Below are 23,573 nucleotides of genomic sequence, written 5' to 3' on the forward strand. Positions count from 1 at the left end.
TTGCAGTGCAGAACCCTGACTTATGATCTGAATTATCGCAGCAAATGGACCATGACCCCATTGTACTAGGCGCTGCATGCCCAGGGAATAAAGAGACAGACCCTGCCCCAGTCTATGCATTCTCTAACAACTCCTGGCTAACGTCCCATGGAAGGGACAGCCCCAAATCCCTGCCTTTGCATCTCCTCTGAACAACCCGGGGAGAGCAACACTTGCTTCTCCAGCCCCATGGCGTACCCAATCAACCCTGTAGCTCAGCTCGCAGCACGCCTGCAGGGGCTGGGGGGCGCTGCCCTCACAGGTGTCCCCCTTACCTCGCGCTCCGATGGGCTGGGAGCACGGGTTGTTGGGAGCAGGGCAGCAGCTGCTGCTGCTCCTGAGGACTTCCAATAAAAGTCGACATTCAGTGGTCCAGTGCCTCTTCCTGCTGTCTGCGAATGTCCCCAAGGAGGGAGGATTATCGCAGGCAGGCGGGCGAGACACAGGAAGGTGGGTGTGGTCGAGCTCTGGAAACACACCAGGCCTCTCGCTGGTATATTTCAAAAGGCTCATGATGTTTATGTAAAGGGAAGCTAGCAAAATCTGCAAACCACCCCCTCCATCCCCTTCCTCTGCCGAGGATCCATCAGCCCAAGGAGGCACAAGGTTAGAGATGAGAGAGCCACCCCCCCGCTCTCACAATCGCTGGAGAGGCCGGGTAGCACTCAGAGCGGCTCTCTCTCTCTGTGTTGGTTTGCTTGGCTCTAGTTTCTGAAAGCTAATCCAGCTCCATTTGGCATTTCTCAATGCCAGTGTAAACTGGCTGGTGTCGTCATTTCTCCAGAGAGCCCAGTTCTGAGCTTCAGGAACAGATGGCAGCATCGGTGTGATGTGTTCCAGCGATATCACGCTTCCAAGGGCCCACGATCCCTCCTGCTGATCTACAGCACGAGCAGTATAGGATGGGAGGGCAGGAGCCCATGATGGCTCGATGAACCCTTCTCCTCCCCCCAGCAATTTGCTTTGTGGCTGCTCAGTGTGAAACATGCAACAAAACATTCGCCTCATCCAGCCCAAAATTCAATATCAAAAATACTGACCCCATGTTATGGCTCCCCCCACCTCCCACAGACAATTCTTCGTCACCCTCTCACTTGCTGTACTGCATAGGGCCCTTCCTCACTCCCCTCTTTGCAGAGCATGCAAAAATCCTGGAGCCAAGAGACAGGTTTATTTCAAATAAATAAATGGATAAAATCACCCCACCCCCAAACCCACTCCACTCACATAACGAGCTGCCCCAGTGCAACCATAATTGTCTCACTTGCATTTAGGACTAGCCCTGCTCCTGCGCAGATTTCTGGCACATTGTTTGTGGGCTCAGTTGCCCTTTGGACATCAAACAGACCAGAGAAGAAAAGCTGAGTGCCAAGCCAGGTTTCCAGTTGTTCTCTCCCACGCAACAGACCGACGGAAAGGAAACCGGCAGAGCAACATAGCAACCACGGGGCTCGCTGTTGCACATGAGAACCGTTTGGCAACAGCAACTTCCAGGAGCTTGCACTAAGGAACTGAGGGCAACCTGGGGCAAGAGACATTCCTGATATTATGGGATGGGAGGAGGAGATAAAAGATGGGGAGTTGATCTCGTTACCCGTTCGTTATGAGTAGCCATACTATGGTGCACCTAGCAGCTCCTACCGAGATCAGGGCCCATTCTGCTAGGTTCTGAACAAACATAGAATAAGAGGGAATCACTGCCCCAAAGAGCTTATAGTCTAAATAGACAAGACAGACAAAGGGTGGGAGTGGGACGGACACAGTGACAGAGCTGGTATTAGAAATCAAGGCTCCTGACTCTCAGAGCAGTGCCTTATCTACCGGACCACACGTCTCCCTCTCTAGTGCTTCCTGAGGGAGGGCTCAGAGAACAGCAGAATCACTTTTGTAGGCAGCCCCTGGCATAAAGGATGCATGAGCCACAAGAAGGGTGGTAAACTATGGCTGGACTAGGGGTAACAGAGATCCTTGATGAGGAGCCTCATGGAGTGCAGCGGCTGTTATCCTGTGCTCAGACAAGGCAGCCAGCACGTTACAGCCGCTGCTCCCAGCAGTGATAACAGGGAGAACTCACAGGAAATCTGGCATGCAGAGGCTCTAAGAGATCTATGGCCCCATGCAGTGTTAGTCTTGGCCACCAATGAACCCCCAGGATCTAACACTCAGGCCCTCCGCTTCTCCAAAACCACATGCCTCTGACACTGGAGCTAAACAACAATCTCTGGCTTTTACATCACTAGGGACGTTTCTCCCATTGGTGGGTGAGCCAGGTGAGGGCAGGAGTGCACACACACAGCACGTGACCAAGTGCAATGGATATGAAAGCCATTGACTCTGGGACAGTGAACCTGCTCCAGAAAAGACCCCTAATGAACAGGGACTGGCAGAGACTTCCTGAAACCAGAGGGGGCTGAATGCCAAGCTGGGATAAAAGGCACCTTCCAGGGCCATTGCTCCTCACCGTCACGCCACCATAGGGGCATGGAAACGCGGCGTCAAACTGCCCAACTGTCAAACAACCGGAAGCTATCCACCCAGCCCATCATCAATATGTCGTTTGTCTGGTATCCCAGTCACAATGGAAGGGATGGGCTGTGCGGGAGAGGGAATTCAACAACTAATTTTCTAGTCTATAGGAGGGATGTTTTGTTTATATATACATACACATGTATAGACCCACATACGTAAAAACACTTACGTGTGCATGTGTACACTCACACACACTCACACACACTATTCATTCCACAGAATAGAGACTTAATCGTGTATACACATATTTACATGTGTGTGTGTGTGTGTACATACAAAGTCACATTATATATATATATAGACATGTATGTTACAATATATGTAAATATATCCATTACATAGATATGCAGATATAAATATTATATTGTATGCATAATTTTTTTTAACCAAATGACAGTTTTGACATTATGCCAAGAAAACAATATCAGATCCCAGCGGTTTTACCAGTTGCTTTGATGAAAAGATTATGTTGCCCTGGAAACCAGAGGCTCAGATATTGAAATGAATTTGAGAAGGAGCTTTTGATAAGCACTAGTTTGCAGACCTCCTGTCAACCTCTCCCCTCATGAAGACGGGATGGGACCCTGTTTAATTTTTATTTTAATTTCGGCCGGCTGCTGGTAAGAGAAACGTCTTGTAAATTTGCCCTTTTGAAATCCGTGCAGGGACAAGGAGTGGGATGGGTGGTGGAAGATAATAAACAGCTAGCGAGATTATGATCCAATGCAAATTGTACACACGTTTGTTTGCACAATCCCCTCTGTAACAGGGGTGTGAGGACCTGCACCATGTGTGGAGCCGAATCAAATCGACCTTCATCCACACCACTTGGCTCTATTATTTATATTTTTTCCAGGCCAATTAATCCCTCTCCCCTGCTCCATGTAGAGCAACACCCAGTTCTGGGTCCTGCTGCTGTGAATCCCGCTCCAGCAGGAGCGGCCGCTTTGTTTCATATCCTTTGCTTTTCCTTCCCCCTCCCCCGGCAAAGTAGAAATGGCATCAGTCTAGAAACCAGTCTACACCTGCCCCATGGAAATGGGGACATGAACCCTCACCTTCTCTTAGGAGTTGGCAGAAGATCAACTGCCACAACTGGACCCAGCCTGGGTGCTGGCAGGGGCTAAAGGGGCCTAACTGGGCATGTGCTTGCAATGCAATATAAAAGCCTGAAGCCTCGGCGAGCTGGGGCTGGTACATCAAGGAGCAGGAATTGCCACTCTGTGCCCGAACCCCATACTGCAGAGCACCCAGAACCAGAGAGTGACCAACAGAGGAGATTCAGAGCAGAACAACAACAGTTCAGGGACAGAGGGAGCCCACAAAGAGAGAGAGGGGAAATGCCAAGGCCAAAGTGTCCAGGGCTCAGGGCCTAAACTCTAGCACCTGAATAAAAGCAGCCTGAGGTCCTGACAGGATGCAGCGCCCTGATTCTACTAGCTGCACGGCACCTGGACAAACCAGGCCACTGACATTTAGGCACTGGTTTTGAGGCTCCCAAATTCAAACCATTTACTTAAGGCTGGGATTTCCCAAGGGAGGCAGGCGCCCAGCCAGTGCCTATTGAAATCTTATGGGATTTGGACACCAATTCTCCTCGGCTCCTTTGGGAATCCCAGCTGGAGTGTATCCCCATGACAGAGTTTGGCTAAAATACAGCAAGGGGTGCACAGGAGAGCTGTGCCCACAGAGTGATACCTCCCTTAATGGAGAGCAGGGCAGACGAAGATCATCTGCCTAGTAGAGCAGGGTCTTCTGAAAGGTGCAGGAGACCCCCCTCCTCTATGCACCATGGGATACTCCTGTGTAGTGCTCCAGGGGCTTGTCTACTTGGGGAGTTATTCCTGATTCACTCCCTGTGTGGATTCTCTTATTCTGGAATAAGAGTGTTCACATAAGCGGTTAATCAGGAATAGCTAGTCTGCTTTAAACTCACACTTCCAGGTGTACACAAACCCTAAGACAGGGAGGATGGCTAGTTTAGGAGACTTCCTGTACAGGCTTCCTTTTGTGTGAAGAGGGTGGAATGTTGGGAAGAAGAGGAGCGGGTGTAACTAGGAGCAAGGGATGAAGCTGAGCAAAGGAAATTTTGGATCATGTCTCAATGCCTCCCAGCAGGGAGAGTGACCAGCCTATAAAACAGTGTCCCCTAGGGAAGTTCCCAGGTCTTAGATACCAAGAGAGAGGATGGAGAAACCAACGGCCCACACATAGCGAGAACCAACCTGCACTGACCCAGTGGGATGGACCCAATGGGACCAGCTGGGCTATCTCCTCTGATTTCTGAGGTAGGTATCGAGTTGTTTTGCTTTCAGTGGGATATTTTCACGCTGCCTGACACGGCCTCCCTTACACACACCTGCCGCTGGAACATCACTCAGATATTTACTTCAGAGAGGTTTGTAAACAACAGAACATGAAAATCTATAAAACATGAATCCACTAAGCAGCTTGTTTTAGACTGAGTCGGGCATGGTAGATGAAGTGGAAGTGTCTGCAGGTAGCATAGACCCCGGGGGGATTGATACCAGACGCAAGGAGCCTGAATCTTCCACAGGCCAGGCGCCTTGGAAATGTCAGGGCGGATGTACGGGGGCAGGGCAGGTTCCTCCATTTTCCCCTTACACTAGAAGTGACCCGGGATCCCAGCTCAGTTCTTTAAAGGTTCCCCCTCTCAGTCCTGGAGTTGGTCTATTTCTTTTAAACTTGATGCTACTAGTTTAAGAGAAGCCCCCTCTACCCACGTGGCACATCTTCCTGCCTGGCCTGCAGGCAGGGAGCTGTGTGATGGAAGATGAAGGGCAGCCGTAACTAACAGTTTGGGCTTCTCCCCTCTAGAAGTAGGAATTCAAGTTAGTTCACGTTCAGGAAGGGGCTGGAGGTGAGTGACTTCTGTAGGGGGAGGGAGTCCTTTCGCTCTGCCCATTTCAGAATAATTAGCAGCCTGTGGAGCAGAGAGTCAGAACTAGGGTAACAGGGGCTGGTGGGGGTCAGGGCTCTGGGGCATCAGCAGAGCTTGGGACAGGAGAGAACAGTGTTCCCTGGAATAACGGGGATGCTGCAGGTCCGGGCTGACGGGCAGCTGACGCGACCCTTGTCTGCTGTGTGCCAGGCTCTCCACTCAGCCTCACAGTCTTACTGAAGACTAGCATTCACCCCCCAAATGTGTGCGCTCTCTTGCACTCTCTCACACACACGCTGGCCTCTTTCCTTCTGCCCTCAAGTTTCCTGCAAGAAGACAAGGGCTCCTAGCAAGCTCTAAACCCAAGAAATGCTGTTGCACTGGACACCAGGGCCTGTTTGTTGAAAGCGTCACCCAAGTAGAACCACCAAACGACTGCTTCCATTCTGGAGAATCCCCCAGGGTCGGATAAACCCCCCGTCCAGAAACTGTGCCACAGGAACAGCGTTGCTCTCAGTCTCCCAGGAGGGGCTCTGTGCCTGCAGGCTGCAAGGACGGGGGGACCAGATCCTGTGACTTGGTTGCTTTTTAAAAGCACAAGCGATCCTTGACAGCAGTGCTGCGTCTACACCCATAAACCACTGACACCACAGCAATAGATGTACAAGTGGAGGGGTGTCTAAGACAGAAACCATCTGTGGTGCACTCAGAACATCCACCCTTGCAAGAGAAATACACTAATCCATCGTAAAAACAACTGATTAGCTTTCATATGCAGAGCAGTGGGCTTCTGCTATCATTGCTAAGAGGTGCCTTTAGATTAAGAGCATCAGGAATGCAAAGGGCCAGATGAGCCAGAGGCAATAAATGCAAAATTCTAGACAAATGTTACGTCCCCTTCTACGGGATAACAGCCCACGACTCCTATCTGCTAACAGTTACTTTTTTCGGTCGAGTGGCAGGGACGTGTGCCCTGGGTTTGACTCTGGTGGGGCACGTTGTTAAACAAACAAGGGGTGACAGCTAGGAGTATAAGAAAGCACCCAGGCTTTCCCACCTGCATTTCCATTTGACCCATTAGCTCATGTAGCCGAGGGCCCCCCCTGCGAGTGCTTTCTGACCCCTTGAGCACGGAGCTGAATGTTTCCCAGCTCCCTCCTACGGCAAGCCAAGTGTGCCTGTTTGCCCAAGGCGGCTCTGCTAGCTGGGGGTGCATATTGAGGGTGGGGGGCCAGGGTGTTTTCATGCATGCCCTCCAGGGGTGCATGAGGTCTCCACTGAGCAGAAAGGGTAATTCTTCATTGCCAACCACCCACCTTATCACCCAAGCTCCTTTGTGTCCTACTTACTGGCTGTCCGGACCCGGGGCTGGAGCAGAAGATGGTATACTTCCGGATGATCCCATTTGGCTTAGTTGGGGGAAGCCAGGACACGACCACGCTGCTGGCAGAAGACGGGACAGCTTTTATCCCAGCGGGGGGGCCTGGAACTGAGCGAGAGACAATTCATTTTAGACCCAGCAGCTTCAGCAAAGCCGGATAGATCTGCCACGACCTCCCGAGCAGGGCACGGATTCTTCCTCCCCGTGAGGGGAAAGGCCAGACCACTCTTCCTGCACACCCAGCGTCTGCAGGCATTCACATCATTTGAGGTCTTGTTCTAAGAGGAATTCCATAACCAGGAACGCCACAATTCTAGAAGGAGTCAACCCTGCAGAAGGGCTGGTTCTGGATCCTGCCCTGGCTTGGTGTTGGATGCAAATGCTATTTTGGCACAGGACCACTTTTGGTGCACAGAATGGAGGAAAGCTATTCTGGAGGCTGCATGTAGGGTACGCCTGCTGCCGCAGGGCTGAGCCTTTCACCCTCCCATCCCAGGGAGGGCAGATGCTGAGTCAGCCCAAGGGGCAAAGGAAGCAAATCCAGTGGTGGACAATCCGTCCTACCTTTCATTTTGGGTTCAGAGCTTGGCTGGGGAAGTGGGAAGCACCTGGGCTGGGGCTTTCACAGAACCGTAGAAATGTGGGACCTTGATAGGTCATCTAGTCCTTCCCCTGTGCTGAGGCAGGACCAAGGAAACTCAGACCATCCCTGACAGGTGCTTGTCTGACCTGTTCTTAAAAACCTTCAATGATGGGGATTCCACAACCTCCCTTGGGAGCCTGTTCCAGAGCTTAACTAGCCTTAGAGTTAGAAAGGTTTTCCTAATATCTTACCTATATCTCCCTTGCTGCAGATTAAGCCCATTATTTCTTGCCCTGCTTTCAGTGGACATGGAGAACAATTGATCCCTGCCCTCTTTGGAACAGCCCTTAGCACCTTTGAAGACTGTTCTCAGGTCCCACCTCAGGCTTCTTTGCTCAAGTCTAAACATGCCCAATTTTTTTTAAACTTTCCTCAGAGGTCAGGTTTTCTAAACATTTTATCCTCTTTGTTGCTCTCCTCTCTTCCATGCCAGCGTTCAGCCCAGACCAAGACTCAAGCCCCTAAATGGTATGTTTGGTTCAAACACATTGTTACTGCTGGTGCCCTCCTGCAGCACAAGAGCACAGGTGGCATCTGGGCTGTGATGCCCGACAGTTTTGCTGTCTAACATTGTGGGGATTCTAAGGCCTCATGTTAAAATCTACTTCCGAGGGGGGATCACTGCTGTCAACAACGCACCATCGTGCTATGTCTTGACTTGTGCTCATATCTACCACCCCGTGCAGCCGAAATACCCATGAAATACAGGCTGTACATTGTGGCCCCATAAAGCCCTGCCTCCCACCCCGGCTCCATGCAATGCAAGGACACTTTATTCTGCCGGACGCCTATCATACCAGGATCTCAAAGCACTTTCTAAACATCAACTAGCCCCCCTCACACACTGGTAATGCTAGATCCCTATCCTGATTTTGCAGAGGGCCCCATGGTCAGGAGCAGGGACAGCAGAGGCTGCCCACTCCTGCGCCCCTCCCTGCAGATTTTCGTCTGTAGGATTGAGGGTCCACTCATGTGTGGGCATCAACCTGTCAGGAGACCACATCCAACAGCGTCGCCACACCTAACGGAGGGCAGCACCTGCCTCTTGCCAAGCCGGAGGCAGGAGGGTTAATTCCAGCTCACACTCATATTTAGAAGCCGTGATTGGCTTTTAATGTCTGTCTCCTTAATCCACTAACATGCCCGACTGGCTTATCCTTACGCTACCCTAATGTGCCTTCCCAGCATCTGGTGCTTTCCAAAGACAGGCAGCTGAGGGGCTCAGGGCCCCTGTCTCCTATTCCCAGCCCAAGGACAGCACAGAGCCAGGAAAACACTCAAACTCGTTAATGGAATTAAAGTAGGCCAGGCAGACAGTGTAAATATTTAAATAACCAGAGCTTTTTAAAAAAAAGTGTTTATTTCACCAAGTGCTGATGGGTTTGGCAGCAGGAGGCCGGGCTTGGGTTATTTTTACTGCACTGACTGTTTCTTCTGCTTCCAAATGTCCTCCACAACCCAAAGCACAGACCTCTCCAGACCCCACTCAACTGCCCTGTGTAGGGGGGACGACTCTGGCACATGCTGGTATGGAAATGAGCTGGAAAAATAATGATCCAACCTCTGCACCCCGCTCTTCCTAAAGGCCTAAATATCCATCCCCAGGAATTCACACTCTGCTTACTCCTGTGGTGTCTGAGCTCACCCCAGACTGGCTGACATTGGGGATGATCCTGCTGCACAGCCAGCCCCCCCAGCCCTCTTGCAAGGATGCTGCCTTGTGGGATAGCTCCATACAGGGAGTTCCCAGAGAGTGCCAGCTGATCATCTCATTCCACTCCCAGAGCCATGGTGCAAAGGGGCTGCACTGCCAGCAAGGGCACGTACAGAAAGCAGAAACTTTGGAAGCAAGAGTCGTTCGTCCCTGGTCGGGATTGATCCTCTTCTGGGCCTGGGGACTTCAAAGAACCATCACAGTGGCTCCATCTCCCGAGAGACAGGAGCTCCCCACACACACACTCCCTAACTCCCCACGTCCCTTGGTGTGGAGGGTGTTGGTACCCATCCTACCCCCGACCCCCAGCCAGGTGGAGCGAACCGTAGTTCTATCCTAGAACAGCTGCGGTAGGCCCTGCTCTAGCCCCTGACCCCCACAGCAAGTGGATCAGAATTCTCCCCATATAACACAGGAGGAAACTGAGGCCCAGAGAGATGAGATCTGCTGGATGCTCACAGCGAAACTTTTCCCTCCCCAGAGGCACTTGCTATCACCATCTCCCTCACACCCCCAGCTGGCAAAGCTCTCCCATGTTAATGCTGGAGACAGTGATTCCTGGCTCTCTGGCTCCTCTCCCATTTCCAAAGCTCCTTCTCTTCTCCCCGTGCCATCTCCTCACCTGGTTCTTATAACTCAAGGGCCCCTCTGCAGCGGGAAGCCCACGTGGCTATTAAGCCTGTTTCCTTTACATCTCAGCTTCCTCAGACACGCCCCCAGCGCAGGGGCCATCTCTTGACACAGGACTGCACAGTGCCACACATTCTCACAGCACTGGACCACACCCGGATCCCTCCACTTGAGTCCCACATACCTCCTGAGAGCAGGGACAAACCAAAGGCCTCTGGAAAAGAGATGACTACGGGAGGATATGACAGAGGTTTTTTAAATCATGCTGGATGTAGAAAAAGTAAATAAGGAAGTGTTATTTACTCCTTCTCATAACACAAGAACTAGGGGTCACCAAATGAAATTAATAGGCAGCAGGTTTAAAACAAACACAAGGAAGTATTTTTTCACGCAACGCACAGTCAGCCTGTGGAAGTCTTTCCTAGGGAATGTTGTGAAGGCCAAGCCTCTAACAGATGAGACAAAGTTCCTCCTCTGCCTTGGTGGGTCCTGCGCTTTCTGGCGGATTTGCTCGCCTCAGAGCTTCACGGCAGGCCGCAGTTTGGCTGCTTTTGCTAGAGACTCAAACCTGTCATTCACTCAGCTAACCTCATCATTAGCCAGCATGGGGGAAACAGAGAACAATCCCCGCAGTCTCTGTGGCCCACCTAGTGGGTCGGGGACAGGCCAGATCCCTTTCCAAATTAGACCTTCCCTTCTGGTGTTGCTCACAGCCCAGGTCAACTCCTCCTGTGTCGGGTCAGGGGATGGGGGGGACCCGGGCCCGCCCTCTACACCAGGCTCCAGCCCGGGGCCCTGTGGATTGCAGCTGTCTACAGTGTCTCCTGTATCAGCTGCATGACAGCTAACAACTCCCTGGGCTACATCCCCATGGCCTCCTCCCAACACCTTCTTTATTCTCACCGCAGGATCTTCCTCCTGAAGCCTGATCACACTTGTACTCCTCACTCCTCCAGCAGCCCGCCTTCTCACTCCTTGCACTCCTGCCACTAAGTGATGGGAGGTCCTTTTTAAACCAGGTGTCCTGATTAGCCTGCCTGACATAATTGATTCTAGTATGTTCTTAATTGGCTCCAGGTGTCTTAATTAGCTCACCTGTCTTAATTGGTTCTAGCAGGTTCCTGATTGCTCTAGCACAGCCCCTGTTCTGGTCACTCAGGGAACAGAAAACTATTCATCCAGTGGCCAGCATATTTGCCTTCTGCCAGACTCCTGTACCCCACTGGTCTGGGTCTGTCACACAGGGTTAAAAAAAGAGCTAGATAAATTCATGGAGGATAGGTCCATCAATGGCTATTAGCCAGGGTGGGCAGGGATGGTGTCCCTAGCCTCTGTTTGCCAGAAGCTTTGAATGGGCAACAGGGGATGGGTCACTTGATGACAACCTGTTCCGTTCATTCCCTCTGGGGCACCTGGCATTGGCCGCTGTCGGAAGACAGGATCCTGGGCTAGATAGACCTTTGCTCTCTGACCCGGTATGGCCGTTCTTATATTCATGGTCCCTGCCCAGAAGACTGGGCAGCCCAGCAGCCTGGGCAGCACAGCTGCAGATAGCTATGCCCAGCATACAGCAGTGTGCCCTTTACCCATCTCTGGGAGATTTGCACCTCGCTCTGCCATTGCCTGAATGTGCTGCAGAATGGGGGCCTCTTGTAGGGCAGAGAATGCTCTGCCTCTGCCCTGGTGCAATCTAGCCTAGCTGGGTCCCCTTCCTTCGAGGGGGAGGAGGACTGGTCATCAGGCTGAGCAGGGCTGACTTTGTCAGCTCCTTGGAATTAGGTGCCTGGATTAAAGTGCACTAGATCAGCGTAATAAGTAGAGAAACATATGCTTGTCCAAAAAGCCCCTGACAGATTGCAGCCTGCAGTGGTCTAAAGATGTACGGAGCAACTTGGCACCACATCAGCCAGTAAACTGATTGCCCACTGAGCTGAAAATACAGACGTATCAACTGCAATAAGGACCATGCAGAAACAGCAACAAAAATCCGGTTTTTGATAACACAACACTGGCAAGTGCACTGCCAACGTCGCCCAGCGTCCCTGGGCTTACCCCACCAGGCCCAGAGCTGCAGCTCCTGCTGTATTTTTACAGCTCCTTTTATCCCAAAATGCGTTCCAACCCTACACAAAGAGCACCTCTGAAATGCAGCCGCATCTGGGGGTCAGGGTGACAGCTGACTGGCTAAGCAGCAGATTGTAGAACAGTGAAGGCTGGGGGAAGGGATATTTCTCTAAGGACTTCCAAGGCAAATCCCATCCTCTTGCAGAAAGAGCAGCAGGACCTGCCAGAGATAGTCTTTAAGGACTCGCCTTGAAGCCCCACACATAGAATACTGTACACTGTGTGGGGCTCAGCTTCTCCAGTGACCTGCCGCCAGTGGCGGGCTCACTGGAAATAGCGACAGCAGGGAGATTAGAGGCCTTCATAGAGTGAAGGGCTGGGCCCATGCTTTCATTTACCCAAGAGTCCTGGAGAGTTCACACCCGGTGGTCCAGTCCCCACAGTCATCCCCTCCTGCACTCCAAGGCTCTCAGCATGGCAGTGAGGATCATATGCATACAAAAGAGCCAGGCCTGGGCAAAGCAGCTAACTTTGGGCCGATTCCTGCTCCAGCTGGATTCAACAGTAAAGCTCCTATTGGTTTCAATTGGCAGCAGGATCAGACCCTGTGGATTCCCGTCCCACACACACACTCAGGATCTTTCTCCGCTAACAATCTTTGGCCAGAATCTGCTCCTGCCCATGTTTTTAGGCTAGAAATGTCTCCTACAACAGCACTTTAATGTACACTAATGTAGGAAACTGCACTGCCTGGCTTCCTGCCCCTCAGTCACCCAGGCCCTAATATTCAGAGCTGAGCTACATTGCCAAATATATTGATTTCAGTTACAACACAGAATACAAAGTGTACAGTGCTCACTTTATATTACTTTTGATTACAAATATTTGCACTGTAAACAGATAAAGAAAAGCAACTATTTTTCAATTCACCTCATACAAGTACTGTGGTGCAATTTCTTTATCGTGAAAGTGCAACTTACAAATGCAGAATTTTTTTTTTACATAACTGCACAAAACAATGTAAAATTTTAGAGCCTACAAGTCAAAGCATGAAAGGGCATGCGAACGTTTAGTGCATCTGGCATGTAAATACCTTGCAACACCAGCTACAACAGTGCCATCTGAACGCCAGTTCTCACTTTCAGATGACATTGTAAATAAAAAGCAGGCAGCATTATCATCCGTAAATGTAAACAAACTTGTTTGTCTAGTGTTTCGCTGAACAAGAAGTAGGACTGAGTGGACTGAAATTAATCTAGTTAATTTGTTTGGCATTAATCGTGTGCGTTAACTGAGATTAATTGACAGCCCGAGTGCTAAGCATTGCACATGATCTGGTCCAAGAGGTGAATGTAGCTGAGCAATATCCCCAGCAATGCAATCCCTTTCCAAAAAGGGAACTACACAAACAGGAGGCTAGTTAGCTGGCAGCAAAAAGGATCAGTGACAGGGTGAAGTGCCTGCAAGCTGCATGGAAATTCTTTAAAAGGTTCATGAGTGTTGGGCTGGATGGGAGGGCGAGCAAGCGAGCCGCTGGAGGGCAGTGATTCAGCCTGCCTCTGCTTCATCTAAGTTGGCCAGGAGTGGCCTGGAGGTGGGTCCAGCTGACTGGGTAGGAGGCACTGGGCAGGAAAGCCCAGAGGTGGATCGAGCACACAGCACAGGAGATGCTGTGTGGGAAACTCACTGAGGTGGCTGGCGCAGACTGGATAGGAGGAGTTGGGCGGGAAAGCCCTGAAGTGGGTCGAGCTCACAGCATAGGAGGTACTGGGTAGAAAATCACTGAGGCGCTTGCGCTGACTGGACAGGAGATGTTGGGAGGGAAAATCACGGAGGTGCTCGTGCTCACTGGGTGGAAGGCGCTGGGGGCGGGAAGCCCTGAGGTGTGTCGAGCGCACAGCACAGGAGGTGCTGGGGGGGAATATCACTGAAGGTGGCTGGCGCTGACTGGGCAGGAGGCGCTGGGCAGGAAAGCCCAGAGGTAGGTTTCAGCGATTGGGCAGGAGGTGCTGGGCGGGAGAATCATCAAGACGGCTCACGCTGACTGGGCAGGAGGCACCGGGCAGGAAAGCCCAGAGGTGGGTTTTGCTGACTGGGCAGGAGGTGTTGGGAGGGAAAGTCACTGAGGCAGCTCGCGCTGACTGGGTAGGAGGAGTTGGGAGGGAAGCCCAGAGGTGGGTCGAGCTCACAGCACAGAAGGCGCTGGGCAGGAAAATGACTGAGGCAGCTCATGCTGACTGGGCAGGAGGTGTTGGGAGGGAAAAGTCACGGAGGTGCTCGTGCTGACTGGGCAGGAGGTGTTGGGAGGGAAGCCCAGAGGTGGGTCGAGCTCACAGCACAGAAGGCGCTGGGCAGGAAAATGACTGAGGCAGCTCGTGCTGACTGGGCAGGAGGTGTTGGGAGGGAAAAGTCACGGAGGTGCTCGTGCTGACTGGGTAGGAGGCACTGGGCGGGAAAGCCCAGAGGTGGGTTGAGCTCCCAGCACAGGAGGCGCTGGGTGGGAATATCACTGGAGGCAGCTCGCGCTGACTGCGTAGGAGGAGTTGAGAGGGAAATTCACTGACGCAGCTTGTCCTGACTGCGTAGGAAAAGTCATGGAGGTGGGTTTCACTGACTGGGCAAGAGGTGCTGGGCGGGAAAATCACTGTGGCGGGTCGCGCTGACTGGGTAGGAGGTGTTGGGCAGGAAAATCACAGAGGAGGCTGGTGCTGACTGGGCAGGAGGTGTTGGGAGGGAAGCCCAGAGGTGGGTCGAGCTCACAGCACTGGAGGTGCTGGGCGGGAATATCACTGAGGCGCTCGCGCTGACTAGGCAGGAAGAATTGGGCGGGAAAGCCCTGAGATGGGTTTCGCTGACTGGGTAGGAGGTGTTGGGCGGGAAAGCCCTGAGGTGGGTTGAGCGCACAGCACAGGAGGTGCTGGGCGGGAAAATCTCTGAGGCAGTTTGCGCTGACTGGGCAGGCGGTGTTGGCAGGGAAAATCACTGGAGGTGGCTGGTGCTGACTGGGCAGGAGGCGCTGGGTGGGAAAGCCCAGAGATGGGTTTCACCGATTGGGCAGGAGGTGATGGGCAGGAAAATCAATGAAATGGCACACGCTGACTGGGCAGGAGGTGCTGGGCGGGAAAATCACTGGAGGTGGCTCACGCTGATGGGGCAGGATGTGTTGGGAGGGAGAAGTCACTGAGGTGCTCGTGCTCACTGGGCAGGAGGTGCTGGGCGGGAATATCACTGGAGGTGGCTCGCGCGGACTGGGTAGGAGGTGTTGGGAGAGAAAAATCACTGAGGTGGTGGGCACTGACTGGGCAGGAGGCGCCAGGTGGGAAAGCCCAGAGGTGGATTTCACTGACTGGGCAGGAGGAGTTGGGAGGGAAAATTACCGAGACGGCTCACGCTGACTGGGAAGGAGGAGTTGGGAGGGAAAGCCAAGAAGTGGGTTTTTCTGATTGGGCAGGAGGCACTGGGCAGGAATATCATCGGAGGCGGCTCTCGCTCTCTGGGTAGGAGGAGTTGGGCGGGAAAGCCCTGAGGTGGGTCGAGCGCACAGCACAGGAGGTGCTGGGCGGGAAAATCTCTGAGGCAGTTCGCGCTGACTGGGCAGGCGATGTTGGCAGGGAAAATCACTGGAAGTGGCTGGTGCTGACTGGGCAGGAGGCGCTGGGTGGGAAAGCCCAGAGGTGGGTCGAGCTCACAGCACAGGAGGTGCTGGGCAGGAAGATCACTGGAGGTGGCTGGCGCTGACTGGGTAGGAGATGTTGGGAGGGAAATTCCACAGGTGGGTTTCGCTGGCTGGGTAGGAGGAGTTGGGAGGGAAATTCGCTGACGCAGCTCGCGCTGACTGGGTAGGAGGTGTTGGGCGAGTAAATCACCGAGATGGCTTACGTTGACTGGGCAGGAGGTGTTGGGAGGGAAAATCACTGAGCCGCTGGTGCTCACTGGGTAGGAGGTGTTGGGTGGGAAAAGTCTCTGAGGTGGTTGGTGCTGACAGGACAGGAGGCGCCAGGCGGGAAAGCTCAGAGGTTGGTTTTGCTGATTGGGCAGGAAGTGTTGGGAGGGAAAATCACTGAGGAGGCTCATGCTGACTGGGTAGGAGGTGTTTTGGGCGGAAACCAAAAGGTGGGTTTCGCTGACTGGGTAGGAGCTGTTGGGAGGGAAAAGTCAGGGAGGTGGGTTTCACTGACTGGGCACGAGGCGCTGGGCGGGAAAATCACTGTGGCGGGTCACGCTGACTGGGTAGGAGGTGTTGGGCAGGAAAATCACAGAGGAGGCTGGTGCTGACTGGGCAGGAGGTGTTGGGAGGGAAGCCCAGAGGTGGGTCGAGCTCACAGCACAGAAGGCGCTGGGCAGGAAAATGACTGAGGCAGCTCGTGCTGACTGGGCAGGAGGTGTTGGGAGGGAAAAGTCACGGAGGTGCTCGTGCTGACTGGGTAGGAGGCACTGGGCGGGAAAGCCCAGAGGTGGGTTGAGCTCCCAGCACAGGAGGCGCTGGGTGGGAATATCACTGGAGGCAGCTCGCGCTGACTGCGTAGGAGGAGTTGAGAGGGAAATTCACTGACGCAGCTTGTCCTGACTGCGTAGGAAAAGTCATGGAGGTGGGTTTCACTGACTGGGCAAGAGGCGCTGGGCAGGAAAATCACTGTGGCGGGTCGCGCTGACTGGGTAGGAGGTGTTGGGCAGGAAAATCACAGAGGAGGCTGGTGCTGACTGGGCAGGAGGTGTTGGGAGGGAAGCCCAGAGGTGGGTCGAGCTCACAGCACTGGAGGTGCTGGGCGGGAATATCACTGAGGCGCTCACGCTGACTAGGCAGGAAGAATTGGGCGGGAAAGCCCTGAGATGGGTTTCGCTGACTGGGTAGGAGGTGTTGGGTGGGAAAGCCCTGAGGTGGGTCGAGCGCACAGCACAGGAGGTGCTGGGCGGGAAAATCTCTGAGGCAGTTCGCGCTGACTGGGCAGGCGATGTTGGCAGGGAAAATCACTGGAGGTGGCTGGTGCTGACTGGGCAGGAGGCGCTGGGCGGGAAAGCCCAGAGGTGGGTCGAGCTCACAGCACAGGAGGTGCTGGGCAGGAAGATCACTGGAGGTGGCTGGCGCTGACTGGGTAGGAGATGTTGGGAGGGAAATTCCACAGGTGGGTTTCGCTGGCTGGGTAGGAGGAGTTGGAATGGAAATTCGCTGACGCAGCTCACGCTGACTGGGTAGGAGGTGTTGGGCGAGTAAATCACCGAGATGGCTTACGTTGACTGGGCAGGAGGTGTTGGGAGGGAAAATTACTGAGACGGCTCACGCTGACTGGGAAGGAGAAGTTGGGAGGGAAAGCGAAGAAGTGGGATTTTGTTGATCGGGCACGAGGTGCTGGGCAGGAATATCATCGGAGGCGGCTCTCGCTCTCTGGGTAGGAGGAGTTGGGCGGGAAAGCCCTGAGGTGGGTCGAGCTCACAGCACAGAAGGCGCTGGCCAGGAAAATGACTGAAGCAGCTCATGCTGACTGGGTAGGAGGTGTTGGGAGGGAAAAGCCCAGAGGTGGCTCGCACTGACTGGGTAGGAGGCGCTGGGTGGCAATGCTCAGAGGTGGGTCGTGCTCACAGCACAGGAGGTGCTGGGAGGGAATATCATTGGAGGCAGATAGTGCTGACTGGGTAGGAGATGTTGGGCAAGTAAATCACCGAGACTACTTAGGCTGACTGGGCAGAAGGTGTTGGGTGGGAAAATCACTGAGGTGGCTGGTGCTGACTGGTCAGGAGGTGCCAGGCGGGAAAGCCCAGAGGTGGGTTTTCCTGATTGGGCAGGAGGCGCTGGGAGGGAAGATAACCGAGGCAGCTCACGCTGACTGGACAGGAGGTGTTGCGCCGGAAAGCCCAGAGGTAGGTTGAGCTCACAGCACTGGAGGTGCTGGGCAGAATAATGACTGGGCAGGAGATGCAGGGTGGCAAAGCCCACTGGTGGTTCCCGCTGATTGCTCAGGAGCGTTCAGTGGGAAAACCAAGGAGATAGCTCACAGTGACAGCAAAGAACGTGCTGGGTCACAAACAACAGAACCTGGCACCAAGAGGTGAGCAGAAGGTGCTAGGCAGGTAAAACTGTAGATGATGCCCTTACTGGGAAGGGACACGGGGAAGAAAGAGGAACAGGGTCTTTGACAGATATGACAAAAAGTACTGGGAAGGAAACTCCAAAAGCAGCGCGCACTCACGAGACCAATGGCCCTAGGGAACAACTCTGTGTGCAGGCTTCAGCTAACCGGGAACAGACGCTAAGAAGAAAGCCTAAGGAGTTTGTGCAGATGAGGAAAAAGGTGCTGAGTTCTGTTGCAAGCTCTCCTGCTCTCTGCCAGAGATTGGTGCAGAAAACTAGGAATTAGGGTAATTTCCAGCAGGGGCGACTACCTTGCCAATTTAATGGGAATGGACCTTGTAATCGTGCCGTCTACTGAGCCACACCTAAGCCGCTTCACCTCCCTTTCTTTCTTTCTCTCTCGTTCTAGCAACTCAACGCACAAAATGGACAAGACGACACAAGCACCAAAGAAACTGCAGGAAAAGGGACGAAAAAGCCACGGCGAAACGCTGCACGCACTGCACCCCTGTCCCGAGGGCTCGGGATCGACACTTCTCCGCACAGGTTTAATCCCCCTTCAGGTGCCAGCTAAAGGGACCTCCCTGTAAACAGGGATCAAGGTCCATTCCTTGCCAACCAAAATGCTCTATGGGTCTCTCTTCCAAAGCTGAGGCTGAGCGACCCCCCTTTAAGAAGGGTTGAGGTCCCTGTGGCTTTGAGCTCCTTAGCACCTAGCCTTTAAAATGCCCTGTGCCATTGACCTCTCCCTGTAAGAAGGGTGCAGGTCTCCCCTTTCCAGCTTGCCTTGGGCCATTGGCACTTGCTGGGCAACGAGACCACCCTCTACCGAGGGAATGGAGGTCTCTCCTTTTCAGCGCTTTTCGCTCTGGCCCGTCGCAATGCCCCTGGCTTAAGGACCACCCTGTAAGCAGGGTTCGGGTCCCCTTTGCCATGCTAATTAAGCCACAGGTCCCTTGGACACGCCAGGTCAAATGACCGCCCTGTAACCGGGGGGCAAGGTCTTAATCCTCTCACGCTTAAACTAGGGGAGCCTTCTTGTGCCTCTGGCAGAGCAACCCCCCTTTAAAAAGGGTTGAGGTCTCTGTGGCTTTGAGCTCCTTAGCACCTAGCCTTTAAAATGCCCTGTGCCATTGACCTCTCCCTGTAAGAAGGGTGCAGGTCTCCCCTTTCCAGCTTGCCTTGGGCCGTTGGCACTTGCTGGGCAACGAGACCACCCTCTACCGAGGGAACGGAGGTCTCTCCTTTTCAGCGCTTTTCGCTCTGGCCCGTCGCAATGCCCCTGGCTTAAGGACCACCCTGTAAGCAGGGTTCGGGTCCCCTTTGCCATGCTAATTAAGCCACAGGTCCCTTGGACACGCCAGGTCAAATGACCGCCCTGTAACCGGGGGGCAAGGTCTTAATCCTCTCACGCTTAAACTAGGGGAGCCTTCTTGTGCCTCTGGCTGAGCCACCCCCCTTTAAGAAGGGTTGAGGTTCTGTTTCGGTCACTCACAGTAAATTCCCCCAGAATGATTTCTACTTGGCTTTTTTGAGATTTGAAGTGAAATCTTACTCGTGACTTATCCCGGGCGGACGGAACATGGTGTGGCGAAGGGCCGGCTGTAAGGGGATGGTGGAGGCCGTGGAAAATTCGCCCCTTTTCTCAAAAAAGCCAAGAGATCGCCCCACAGGTCACAAAGGCTGGAAATGAACAGCTGAGGTGGGGGGCTCCTTTCAGACCCTCACTTCCGAGTAATCCTTCCGCAATTCCTTTTGCCCTGCCCAATTTACACTGCTCAACCAACCTCAACTGTGACCCTTTGTTTTCTTGTGCACAAGAAAGACACTGTCGGACTGATGAGGGTTACCTGTCGAGGTTCGGACAGCTCCCTAAGTTGTGTCCGAATTCCAGGCCTTGTGTCTCTTTGGAGATCGACAGAGGATAGTCCTAGGGCTATGTTTGAAGGGATTGATGTGGCTGTTCTTTCTGAAATGTGGTGATGCTCGGGTCTTGTAGGTAGAGGTGGTGGTATTCAGAGCCGGCACGTGGGTGCACCTAACCCTATTAACAGGGCTGCGTCACAAGTAAGAGGTGTCTTTTCTGGTCAAGGTTAGGGGGCACAAAGTTGTAATTTTCTTGGTGGGGTAGGAAGGTAAGTCGGGAAGGGTGTCGCTGAGGGAGGGAGGATTGATTGGAAAGGGGAGACTCAGCAGGACCCCTCCCTTACCTGTTCATTTCCAGATCTTTTGACATTGGCGACTTTCCTTTCCCCCCCTTGTTTAAAGGAGGAGTATTTTCCTAAAGAAAGGCAGGATCGCCCTGTAATCAGGGTTCAGGTCTGTTTCCCTTTTCTCCTCTCTGCATTGGCCCTCTTAATGCCAAGCTCTAAAGTGAGCTCCCTCTAACTAGGGTGTGGGTCTTTCCCTGCCTTTCACAAGAGAACACGGCCATTTGGAAGGTACTTATAGAAACCAGCCTCTTGAGAGGGTTCCGGGTTTGTCCTACTAGCTGTGCCGTGCCCTCCTCACTCATGCACTCAGCCAAGTCAAAGCCAGCGTACTCTGCATCCACCTGGACCTCCCTTCTGCTGCAAGCTCTCCTACTCTCTGACAGAGATCGGTGCCGAAAACTAGGAATTAGGGTAATTTCCAGCAGGGGCGACTACCTTGCCAATTTAGTGGGAATGGACCTTGTAATCGTGCCGTCTACTGAGCCACACCTAAGCCGCTTCACCTCCTTCTTTCTTTCTCTCTCGTTCTAGCAACTCAACGCACAAAATGGACAAGACGACACAAGCACCAAAGAAACTGCAGGAAAAGGGACGAAAAAGCCACGGCGAAACGCTGCACGCACTGCACCCCTGTCCCGAGGGCTCGGGATCGACACTTCTCCGCACAGGTTTAATCCCCCTTCAGGTGCCAGCTAAAGGGACCTCCCTGTAAACAGGGATCAAGGTCCATTCCTTGCCAACCAAAATGCTTTATGGGTCTCCCTTCCAAAGCTGAGGCTGAGCGACCCCCCTTTAAGAAGGGTTGAGGTCCCTGTGGCTTTGAGCTCCTTAGCACCTAGCCTTTAAAATGCCCTGTGCCATTGACCTCTCCCTGTAAGAAGGGTGCAGGTCTCCCCTTTCCAGCTTGCCTTGGGCCGTTGGCACTTGCTGGGCAACGAGACCACCCTCTACCGAGGGAACGGAGGTCTCTCCTTTTCAGCGCTTTTCGCTCTGGCCCGTCGCAATGCCCCTGGCTTAAGGACCACCCTGTAAGCAGGGTTCGGGTCCCCTTTGCCATGCTAATTAAGCCACAGGTCCCTTGGACACGCCAGGTCAAATGACCGCCCTGTAACCGGGGGGCAAGGTCTTAATCCTCTCACGCTTAAACTAGGGGAGCCTTCTTGTGCCTCTGGCAGAGCGACCCCCCTTTAAAATGGGTTGAGGTCTCTGTGGCTTTGAGCTCCTTAGCACCTAGCCTTTAAAATGCCCTGTGCCATTGGCCTCTCCCTGTAAGAAGGGTGCAGGTCTCCCCTTTCCAGCTTGCCTTGGGCCGTTGGCACTTGCTGGGCAACGAGACCACCCTCTACCGAGGGAACGGAGGTCTCTCCTTTTCAGCGCTTTTCGCTCTGGCCCGTCGCAATGCCCCTGGCTTAAGGACCACCCTGTAAGCAGGGTTCGGGTCCCCTTTGCCATGCTAATTAAGCCACAGGTCCCTTGGACACGCCAGGTCAAATGACCGCCCTGTAACCGGGGGGCAAGGTCTTAATCCTCTCACGCTTAAACTAGGGGAGCCTTCTTGTGCCTCTGGCAGAGCGACCCCCCTTTAAAATGGGTTGAGGTCTCTGTGGCTTTGAGCTCCTTAGCACCTAGCCTTTAAAATGCCCTGTGCCATTGGCCTCTCCCTGTAAGAAGGGTGCAGGTCTCCCCTTTCCAGCTTGCCTTGGGCCGTTGGCACTTGCTGGGCAACGAGACCACCCTCTACCGAGGGAACGGAGGTCTCTCCTTTTCAGCGCTTTTCGCTCTGGCCCGTCGCAATGCCCCTGGCTTAAGGACCACCCTGTAAGCAGGGTTCGGGTCCCCTTTGCCATGCTAATTAAGCCACAGGTCCCTTGGACACGCCAGGTCAAATGACCGCCCTGTAACCGGGGGGCAAGGTCTTAATCCTCTCACGCTTAAACTAGGGGAGCCTTCTTGTGCTTCTGGCTGAGCCACCCCCCTTTAAGAAGGGTTGAGGTTCTGTTTCGGTCACTCACAGTAAATTCCCCCAGAATGATTTCTACTTGGCTTTTTTGAGATTTGAAGTGAAATCTTACTCGTGACTTATCCCGGGCGGACGGAACATGGTGTGGCAAAGGGCCGGCTGTAAGGGGATGGTGGAGGCCGTGGAAAATTCGCCCCTTTTCTCAAAAAAGCCAAGAGATCGCCCCACAGGTCACAAAGGCTGGAAATGAACAGCTGAGGTGGGGGGCTCCTTTCAGACCCTCACTTCCGAGTAATCCTTCCGCAATTCCTTTTGCCCTGCCCAATTTACACTGCTCAACCAACCTCAACTGTGACCCTTTGTTTTCTTGTGCACAAGAAAGACACTGTTGGACTGATGAGGGTTACCTGTCGAGGTTCGGACAGCTCCCTAAGTTGTGTCCGAATTCCAGGCCTTGTGTCTCTTTGGAGATCGACAGAGGATAGTCCTAGGGCTATGTTTGAAGGGATTGATGTGGCTGTTCTTTCTGAAATGTGGTGATGCTCGGGTCTTGTAGGTAGAGGTGGTGGTATTCAGAGCCGGCACGTGGGTGCACCTAACCCTATTAACAGGGCTGCGTCACAAGTAAGAGGTGTCTTTTCTGGTCAAGGTTAGGGGGCACAAAGTTGTAATTTTCTTGGTGGGGTAGGAAGGTAAGTCGGGAAGGGTGTCGCTGAGGGAGGGAGGATTGATTGGAAAGGGGAGACTCAGCAGGACCCCTCCCTTACCTGTTCATTTCCAGATCTTTTGACATTGGCGACTTTCCTTTCCCCCCCTTGTTTAAAGGAGGAGTATTTTCCTAAAGAAAGGCAGGATCGCCCTGTAATCAGGGTTCAGGTCTGTTTCCCTTTTCTCCTCTCTGCATTGGCCCTCTTAATGCCAAGCTCTAAAGTGAGCTCCCTCTAACTAGGGTGTGGGTCTTTCCCTGCCTTTCACAAGAGAACACGGCCATTTGGAAGGTACTTATAGAAACCAGCCTCTTGAGAGGGTTCCGGGTTTGTCCTACTAGCTGTGCCGTGCCCTCCTCACTCATGCACTCAGCCAAGTCAAAGCCAGCGTACTCTGCATCCACCTGGACCTCCCTTCTGCTGCAAGCTCTCCTACTCTCTGACAGAGATCGGTGCCGAAAACTAGGAATTAGGGTAATTTCCAGCAGGGGCGACTACCTTGCCAATTTAATGGGAATGGACCTTGTAATCGTGCCGTCTACTGAGCCACACCTAAGCCGCTTCACCTCCTTCTTTCTTTCTCTCTCGTTCTAGCAACTCAACGCACAAAATGGACAAGACGACACAAGCACCAAAGAAACTGCAGGAAAAGGGACGAAAAAGCCACGGCGAAACGCTGCACGCACTGCACCCCTGTCCCGAGGGCTCGGGATCGACACTTCTC

The 23,573-nt window shown here is 53.2% G+C and overlaps 1 protein-coding gene across 1 annotated transcript in view; it reads right to left on the reverse strand.

Annotated features, from left to right (window-relative positions):
* DSCAML1 (DS cell adhesion molecule like 1) overlaps positions 1 to 23,573 on the reverse strand; it is a 366,671-nt gene that overhangs the window by 37,069 nt on the left and 306,029 nt on the right. Inside the window, exon 20 of the mRNA XM_077839967.1 lies at positions 6,820 to 6,959. Coding sequence (XP_077696093.1) covers positions 6,820 to 6,959 — 140 coding nt within the window. The remainder of the gene's footprint in view (positions 1 to 6,819; positions 6,960 to 23,573) is intronic.

This window comes from Eretmochelys imbricata, chromosome 22 (assembly GCF_965152235.1).
Source record: "Eretmochelys imbricata isolate rEreImb1 chromosome 22, rEreImb1.hap1, whole genome shotgun sequence".
NCBI lineage: Eukaryota > Metazoa > Chordata > Testudines > Cheloniidae > Eretmochelys > Eretmochelys imbricata.